The following is a 9,262-nucleotide window of genomic DNA, read 5'->3' on the forward strand; positions in this document are numbered from 1 at the left end:
AATGTTCTCCTTCTCATTCTCTCTTTGGTATCTCTAGGTTCCTTTAGGACATAAGCACCATCTTCCATGGGAGAATTTTTCTGATCTACTCAGGTTGTTAACGCTCTCTCCCAAAATTACTTCATGTTTATTTTGCATGTGTTCGGTATCAAATTATTTTTACACACATCATTTTCCCCTGAAGAAAAGCTTGAGGACATGGACTGGTTTTTTCCACATCTTTTCTTTCCCAGTGTTTAGAAAAGTTCTGGGGACAGGGTAAGTGATTAATAAATTCTTGCTGAGGGGTGGAGCCAAGATAATGGAGTAAAAGTAGGGGCTTGCTTGAGCTCTCCCCCACAAACCTCTCCAAATACTGTAAAAATGACTCTAAACAAATTCTAGAGCTACAGAACCTACAAAATGACAGAAGGAAACAAATCTCCAGCCTATGACAACCTGGAAGGTCGACAAGAAAGGTCTATCACACTGGGCTGGGAGCAGAGTGCAGTCCAGTGTGAGCCATGCCAGCACAGATAGGGCTAGAGTAGGCCTCAGGAGACTGAATCACTGGCAGCTGTGGTGGTTTCCAGGCTTCTCAACCTACAAATGCCAAAGACAATGGAGAAGGTCAGTGGGAAAAGAAGATCAGTGGGAAAACTCTGTCAGACCTGGGTAAGAGAAGAGTGTGGTCCAGCCCCAACCCTAGGGCTGTGGAGGTGGCAGTGGCAGCAGAAGCAGCAGCAGCAGCAGCCCCATAGATGGTGGGGGGATTAAGCAGCTGATAAGAGGGGAATTTCAGGGATCTCTTTGCTGGTGCTGAGGCAGGATTCTCTTGCTTTGCCCTGCTTGGACCTGGGTTGCAGTCCTGGGTGGTGGTCCTGGGGTGAGGAGGAACACTGGCATGGCAGAGGTTATGGCAGCTCTGGAGAGGGAATCCTCCTCACACTTCCAGAGCAGAAAAGAGTGCTTGAGGTCACTCACAGAGCAGAGCACAGACCAGGAGAGGAGTAAATACCTCTCCTTTGATCATACCACCTTGGGAGAACTGAAAATTTACAGACCCCTTGAAGTGTCTCTGAAAACAGCTGCACAAAACACATGAAGCTTGGGACAGCACACTTTCTACTCTGGAAGGAGAGTCCTACCTTGACAAAGAGCTCAAAAGTCAAGTAATTGACTGGGAAAATGAGTAAACAGCATAAAAATCCGGACTATAGAATCTTACTTTGGTAACAAAGAAGATCAAAAACACATAACCAGAAGAAAACAACAAAGTCAAAGCTCCTACATCAAAAGCCTCCAAGAAAAATATGAATGGGTCTCAGGAAATGGAAGAGCTCAAAAAGGATTTTGAAAATCAAGTAAGAGAAGTGGAGTAAAAACTTGGAAGAGCAGTGAGAGTGATGCAAGAAAATAATGAAAAATGAGTCAAAAAGGAGACCCAAAATATACGGAAGAAAATAACACCTTAAAAATAGACTAACCCAAATGGCAAAAGAGGTCCAAAAAGCCGATGAAGAGAAGAATGCCTTAAAAAGCATTGGTTAAATGGAAAAGGAGGTCCAAAAGCTCATTGAAGAAAATAATTACTTAAAAATTAGAATGGAGCAAATGAAAGCTAATGACTTGATGAGAAATCAAATTATTTTAAAAAGTAATTTATTAAACAATGATTAATATATAGAAAACAAAAATAAAAACCAAATTTTTTTTCACTTGACTGTTATTTTAATTTCCATTTTCATGTAATGCTTTTTCATTCAATGTTTTCTGGTTTCTATACCATTTTATCAGATAGAGTTACTGCTACTCCTTTTTTTAACTTTTAGCTGTACGATATATTTTAGATTAATTTTTAAAATTTTAATACAGCTACATACTTATCATTTGTATTAAATCAGTTTGTTGTAATCAACACATGTACAGGTTTTATTTCATTATCTGTTCTGTAGCTTTTTGTTTTAATGGGAAATTTTCTCATTCACATTTTCTTGTTATCATAAGTACTGAATTTAATTTGTCTTCTAACTGTTTTATGCAAATGAATGTCTCTTTCACTCATCTCATTCTAAACTACTAAAACTATTTTATGAAATGATAGATATTTTTTAAAGTAATTAAATAGTATTCTTCTTTATGTTTTATCCATATTTTTGTTATAAATAAAGTTTTGACTTTGTTACTGCAAATTTCTTTCAGGATTTCTGCCTTCCAGTTGCAAGGTCCTTTTCCTTTTCCTTATTACTTCCTATTTTGGTATTATTATTTCTCAACTCCTTCCCTCACACTCCCAAAGCCCCAATAAATAGAAGTCCAAAGTAGCCCTAAATTATTCATTACAAAGTTATTCTTTGCATCAAGTTGAACTTCCTAAATGAGAACTACCTAAAAGTGAAATGAACTACCTCAGAGGGTAGTTAAATTTCCATTGAGAGAGGTCTTCAGGCAAAGGCTGAATGGGACCTAAATGGCTATCTTACATCAGGAATTGTTGTAGTTATAGGTTAGACTAGAAGACCAGCCTGAAATTCTATAGCTTTTACTTTTGAGTATCAATTAATTTCATTATGCTTAAAAGCACCTTAGAAAATGAAATAGCTAGGCCCCAAACAAAATGCTAACCTTTGAGTTTTTATATCCTGTTCAGGGCCCTGAGGGATCAGAGCCTACTTAGCAAATAGGTGTGGGGCCTGGGGCTTAGTAACTAATTAGCAAAAAAGGGTGTGGGGCCTGGGGCTTAGTAACTAATTAGCAAAAAAGGGTGTGGGCCTGGGGCTTTGCACCTAGTAAGGCTTAATCAAAGGCATTTGATTACTTTAGCATTTCTAAAAGAGAAAACAGTAAGAAAAAAAAAGTCCCACCTTAATTAATATTACAGGTGCAGAAGCAGAAATCAGTGGGATTTTGGCCTTGGTTTATGGGCAGGCAGAACCAGCAGCTGGGAACTCCTGGGACACAAGCTGAGAGCCTATCGGGCAGCATATTTGTGGACAAGGGGCAGGAGGAGATGGGACAGGAGGAGAGGATATCTGAGAACAGGACTAAGACTAGCTAGAAAGGGGTTCAGTTCAGGGATGAGAGAAAAACATGGGGACAGGACTGAGAGGAGACTAGGCTGCAGCAATCTGGGGACAGTTTCTGAGAACAGATGTGGTTGGAGAATATCTTAGGACAATCGGATCGAGCATTAATTACACAACCTCTATGTGCCAGGCATTGTGCTAGAGATTGAAAAATAAAACACAGTCCCTTCTCTCTATGGAAACAACATATAAAAAGATCCAGAGGAGATGGGTTGGGGTACAAGAAACAATAAGTGTCGGAGGTACAATAACATATAATACAGTAAGTGTAGTGGCTGAAAGGAGACCAGGCTGGAAAATATTTCGGAAGGGTATTTACAGCAGTAGATCGTAAGTTCCCTGAGGGCAGAGACTGTTTTTTGCAACCGCAAAACATAGCGAGCTGTTCAGTTGAGTTGAATTGCTTTGAAGTGGAAGGAGGTGAGAAGAAATGTAGAGAGATGAAAGAGATCCAACAAGAGGCATGAGTGGAAAAGGCTCAGAAGAGGATGGGGGAGGGACAGGATCGAGACTCTGGATTTACACTTTCGGGGCAGAAGTTTAGTAAAGGGTAGGGGGACCAAGCAGCCAAGTCACAGACCTGTCCAACATACCCCCTCCTAGCCAGCGGAAGAATCATTAGGTACCCGAGGTGGGAGGTGGCAGTCTCCTCTGGTGGGCTGGGGAGAATGGGCGTGGGCAGGGCGGGGCGAGTGGTTCCTCCTCCTCCTCCTCCTCCTCTTTAAATCCCGGAGGAGGCGGCGGATGACCCATTCCCCCAGCAGAGCTGAGACGGAGCTGCGCGCCCTCCCTCACTCCCGGGCAGTCCCGAGGACCTCGCCTCCCTCTCTTCCTCCTCCTGGGCTGGGGTCTTCCTTTTCCAGTCAGAGCCCGATTTCTCCTCCCGATTTCTCCCCTGCTGCTGTTTTCCGTCCCTCGCTGTGATCAGTCTGGTGGGGTAGCCCCGTCTGATTATTTTCAACCTTTCTCCTGGTTCCTCCTCCTGGCTGTGGTCAGCTCAGGGAGCCCCGTCTGACTCCTGCTCTCCATCCTCCCTCCTCCTCTCCGTGTTCAGTCCGGGGAGGCCACCGTCCCTCCTCCTCCTGTTCCTGGCAGTGGTCAGCCCGCGGCCGCCCCGTCTGATCCCTCCTCTCCATCCCTTCTCCTCCTCGCCCTGGTCAGTCCGGGTGGCCCCGTCCTCTCTTTCCCTCCGCCCCTTGCACCCTCTCGCCCCCTCCCACGATGTTCAGCTTCTTCGGAAGGAAGCGCCGCCGGACGCGCCGCTGCCTGGAGCTCGGGGCTCCAGGCCCCTTGGGGTGCGCTCCTCCTCCGCCGGCCCCTGGGCGTGACGGCGTGGCCGGGGCGTGGCCGGGGCGGGGCGTGTGTCCGCAGCCGGGGCCTGGCAAGATGGCGACAGTGGCAGCTGTGCTGGGGGTGGAGGAGCCCGAGCTGTGCCTGGAGCTGCTGCCCATCGACCCCCTGCTGCTCATCTTCTCCTTCCTGGACTATCAGGACCTCATCAGCTGCAGCTGTGTCAGCCGACGATTAAACCAGCTATCAAACCATGATCCTCTCTGGAGAAGACATTGTAAGAAGTATTGGCTTTTGTCAGAGGCAGAAAAAACGCAGAAGAACAAAAATTGGAAAACTCTCTTCAAAGACACTTATATTGACCTGGGAAGATACATTCAACATTATGCTACTCTTAAGAAAGCCTGGGATGACCTGGAAAGATACTTGGGACAGAGGTGTCCTAGGATGATCGGATCTCTGAAAGATAGTGTGGAGGAGCGTGAGCTGGATGCTGTGGAAGCGCAGATTGGATGCAAGCTTCCCAATGACTATCGATGCTCCTTTCGGATCCACAATGGGCAGAAGCTGGTGGTTCCTGGGTTGATGGGAAGCATGGCCCTCTCCAATCACTACCGCTCTGAGGATTTGCTGGACATCGACACGGCTGCCGGCGGATTCCAGCAGAGGCAGGGCCTGAAGCAGTGTCTGCCGCTCACTTTCTGCATACACACTGGGCTGAGTCAGTATATGGCGCTGGAAAGCGTAGAAGGCCGAAACAAGTATGAGATCTTCTATCAGTGTCCAGACCAGATGTCTCGGAATCCATCAGCAATTGATATGTTTATTACAGGTGCTTCTTATTCGGAATGGTTTACCTCTTACGTGCACAATGTGGTAACCGGGGGCTACCCTATCATCAGAGACCAGATTTTCAGGTACGTTCACGATAAGGGATGTGTGGCAACAACTGGAGACATCACGGTGTCGGTGTCCACGTCATTTCTCCCAGAACTCAGTTCCGTTCATCCGCCTCACTATTTCTTCACTTATCGCATCAGGATTGAGATGTCTAAAGACGCTCTTCCTGAGAACACTTGTCAGTTAGACAGTAGATATTGGAGAATTACCAATGCCAAAGGTGAAATCGAAGAGTTTCAGGGGCCTGGCGTGGTGGGAGAGTTTCCCATCCTCAGCCCTGGCCGGGTGTATGAGTACACCAGCTGTACCACCTTCTCCACCACATCAGGATACATGGAAGGACATTATACCTTTCATCTCCTTTACTACAAGGACAGGATATTCAACGTGGCCATTCCCAGATTCCATATGGTATGTCCCACCTTCAAGGTCTCCACAACCCCAAGGGTAAGCAGCTAACATGGGAAGAAGGAGACCAGCCATGAGGAATGTTCTGTGATCGAGGAAGATGAAGAAGAAGAAGAAGATTCTACAGATTCTGATGACTATGATGGACCCAGACTCGTCAACTACTCTCCGGCCCCAAGCCACTGTCCTCGGCACACCTGAGCACCCAGGTGTTTCTGAAGAGTGTAAATAAATAACAGGTCTGTTCCAGTCACATCTATGTCCCGGCGGCAAGCCAGCAGTGGGCCAACCTGTGGTTTCTACCAGACATTTATCTTAGGAGTTGGTTTGGGTTTTTTGTGTTTTCTGTAAGACAGGAGGGGAAAGGAAGGCTTCTTTTTTTTTTTCCTTTTGTCAAATGGGAAATTTGTTCTCAAGCTGTGGAGCTAGTATTACTGCCTTGTTAAAGTATTTCATATTTGTAATATTTACAGAAGCTGGGTGTGTGTGGGGGGAGGCGGGGAGGGTCGTTTTTATACATTGCAAATGTAGCAGCATTAGAAAGGGTAGAAGTGCAGATCTGTAAGAGCCGCTGCCATCTTCAGTCCTTGGCTTATCATTTCCTGCCATTGTGAGTTGTATACAGAGGAAACATTTGCAATTAGGCCTTTTTAGCCCGGAAATCCTATTTGAGAGGGTCCTCTCTGTGTATTTCCACCAGAGACACCAGGGACCCCTCATGGTTCACTTCAGTGACCGGGAACTAAAAATGGTCTTTCTCCCCTTGAAGACAATCCATCCTTGAATTTAATTTTAGATGACAAAATCCTTACCATTGCAGTCATTTTAGAATGTGTGGTATATTAAAGCATATGCTGTGTTGTTCACTGCTAACTGGAGCAATCTTGGCAATGACCCCCATAGTATATACATTTGTAAATACGATTTCTGGTTTTTTCTGCTTTATACACTGTCTTAACTTTGTGATAAGTGACATGAATTTTATGTTAAGCTAAATTTGTTTTCCTGAAACATGGGTTTTTTGTAATTATCAGATTCTGAATTTAGAATGAAATCTTGCAGGTGTTTAAAATTACATATTTAAAAGTAAAAAAAAAATGAAATAGCTAAATAGCACAATAACAGAACAATGGACAAAATAGCAAGATAAAGCATGAAACTGGCGACGACGATGATGATGGTGATGGACTTATTCTGCCAGATTTCAAATTCCATTTTAAATCGGTGATTATAAAGCTCTCTGGTAATGAATTTATAATTAGGAGAATAGATAAGTGGGTCTAACATTTAATAAATCTAACCTCATAAATTAATGCAAAACATTTTATTATTTAGCAAACACTGCTAAGAAATTTGAATAGCAGCATAATGAAAAGTGGAGATAAGAGCCACACTTTATAATATATGCCAAAATAAATTCAAATGAAAGAATTACATGAACAGGAGATGGCATAATGTTACATTGTCACATTTATGGAAAGGAGCAAACTTAGCTATTCAAAAAGCAGAAGAAACTATAGGAGAAAATAGTTGAATTTGATGTAAACATCAGGTTTTGAAATTATCACTGCTTTTAATAAATAGTAAACAAACAGATTGAGGGAAATCCTTCTATCATAATTTCATGTCTGAGTCTGACATCCAAACTCTAAAAGGAATGGGCACAAATTTAAAAGAGATGCTTATGAAGATGCAGCTCTCCGATGAGGAAACAAATTCAGAAAAATGACATGAAAAATCATTCAAATTCGATAACAATCAGGTAAGTGAAAAATTAAGAAAACTTTTTGATGCAGCCATAGAGAAGGGCTTTTTTTGGCAAGTTTTGTTTTAATTTTCTGGTGAAGTTGTGAATTGATTGATCGTACATTTTTGAAAAGCAAAATGTTATTATAAAGTAATACTTATAAAAAATATTCTTGCCATTTTAGTCAGTGTTTCCACTACTGATAATATGCTAAGAATGTTTTTGATCAAAAGAAATAATATTGCAAGTTACTTACAGCAGTATTATTCTTGGAAGCAAAATTTGAAAATCTGACAATAGTCTATATATCTGAACAGTTTGTCTCCTATTTGCCTTGAACGTAGCTTGTTGATATGTATTTGTTTGCTTGCTATCTTACCCATTAGATTGTGACTTCCTTGAGGTTGTGAATTGTCTTTTGCCTTCCTTTTAATTCCCAGAGCTGTGGATGATGATTGCTAGCCTTATGGGTCTAGATCCCTACATGGGGGAGGGAGTAGAGTGGAAGAATCCCTCAGTAACACAGGTAGGGAGATGAAAGGTGATAGATAGTCTTAATCCACATCCTGTTCAAGGACTGGTACAGACAGGTCTCAGTTTACATAAGCAAACAGTTCCACAGATCTCAATGTGAGGTGATTTTTTTACTTAATGGAAATTTGCCTATGGAAGTGGGTGAGGGATGGAGACATAACATGGGTTACATGCCAGTGGAGGAAAGGAGTGGGTACAAGGCTCAAGGATGCCTGGGGGCTAGGGACAGAGAAGTGAGAGCAGAAGGAAGAACACATCAAAGGGGGCCAGACATGTGGGGACCTGGCCAGAACTGAAAGACTATGGGGAAAGCAAGGAAGGGGGACATATATGGAGGCCAGACACAGACACAGACACAGACAGGACAGGAGAGGACCAGTGCCACTTCCAAAGAGTGGCAAAGGTCTCCTCTATTAGCTGAAATTTAGAAGATCTCAAACCAAACCCCAATCATGTGGTGATCAATCCATAAATCTGTTATGTTTCCATAGGTCTGTTTTCACTTAGAAGGCTTTTTTAAGGGTTTCTTTTTTGGGGGTGGGGGGAGTCCATGGAAAGCCTAGCTGTGGGGCAGGAGTAGAGAGGACACAGTACAAGGCAGTAAAGTTAACATAGGAAGTTTCTTTGGAATGTGGATTTCCTTCAGAATTCTTAACAAAAAATTAATTTGCATAATGTGAATTTATGTAAAACAAGAACTGACTATAATACTTATTTCATTAAAATGATGAAACAAAGGCACTAAAATGTTAATTAATTTGCCAAAGGTCACAGCCTTTGTTTTGGATTTGATCAGGTCTATTTACCAATGTTCCCTTTGTGGTATGATAGCCACTTGTGGAACCTGATGGTTCAACTGACTAAGGAGAGGTTGTTCAAGAACAATGGCCCTAAGATGCGTGAAAGTAACCTTGTGTGTCAAGTGTTTCCAGGTAATATCAGTATAATATCCAAGTTGACTCATGCTTAATATCAGAAACATCTGTTATCTTTTTGCAGTATGTTGTGAGCACTGAATTGGAGCTATTGTATCCTTGAGAGTGATCTCAGCAGCTTTGATACAGATGCTAAGTTCAATTTCTAAGTCATGTAACATGGTTACATTACACATTATCATACAAATACTTTGGGGAAGTCTTGAAATAGAGGGGAATCTTTTAGTATGGCCATTACCTGTGTAGACCCCTTCCCAAAACATTTTGAACCCCCAAGATATGAGAAAGGCCTAAAACCTGGATTGGCTCATCAGGAGCGGCATTGTGGCCCACTATGAGCGTAATCTACCATAATGCTTTGCATTTTCTGGCATAACAGACAT

At 42.9% G+C, this 9,262-nt stretch overlaps 1 protein-coding gene across 1 annotated transcript; it reads left to right on the forward strand.

Annotated features, from left to right (window-relative positions):
- The first annotated feature begins 4,425 nt into the window (after window positions 1–4,425).
- LOC118838117 (F-box only protein 3-like) lies at window positions 4,426–6,743 on the forward strand. Its single transcript, XM_036745328.1, has one exon. The coding sequence runs from the start codon at window positions 4,452–4,454 to the stop codon at window positions 5,712–5,714; it is 1,263 nt and encodes a 420-aa protein (XP_036601223.1). The 5' UTR covers window positions 4,426–4,451; the 3' UTR covers window positions 5,715–6,743.
- The last annotated feature ends 2,519 nt before the right edge of the window (window positions 6,744–9,262 follow it).

The sequence above is a fragment of the Trichosurus vulpecula genome, chromosome 2 (assembly GCF_011100635.1).
Source record: "Trichosurus vulpecula isolate mTriVul1 chromosome 2, mTriVul1.pri, whole genome shotgun sequence".
In the NCBI taxonomy this organism is placed as follows: domain Eukaryota; kingdom Metazoa; phylum Chordata; class Mammalia; order Diprotodontia; family Phalangeridae; genus Trichosurus; species Trichosurus vulpecula.

Bases quoted from the DNA above. Each gene is read 5' to 3' on its own strand.
- LOC118838117 (XM_036745328.1), top strand. From the start codon at position 4,452: ATGGCGACAGTGGCAGCTGTGCTGGGGGTGGAGGAGCCCGAGCTGTGC.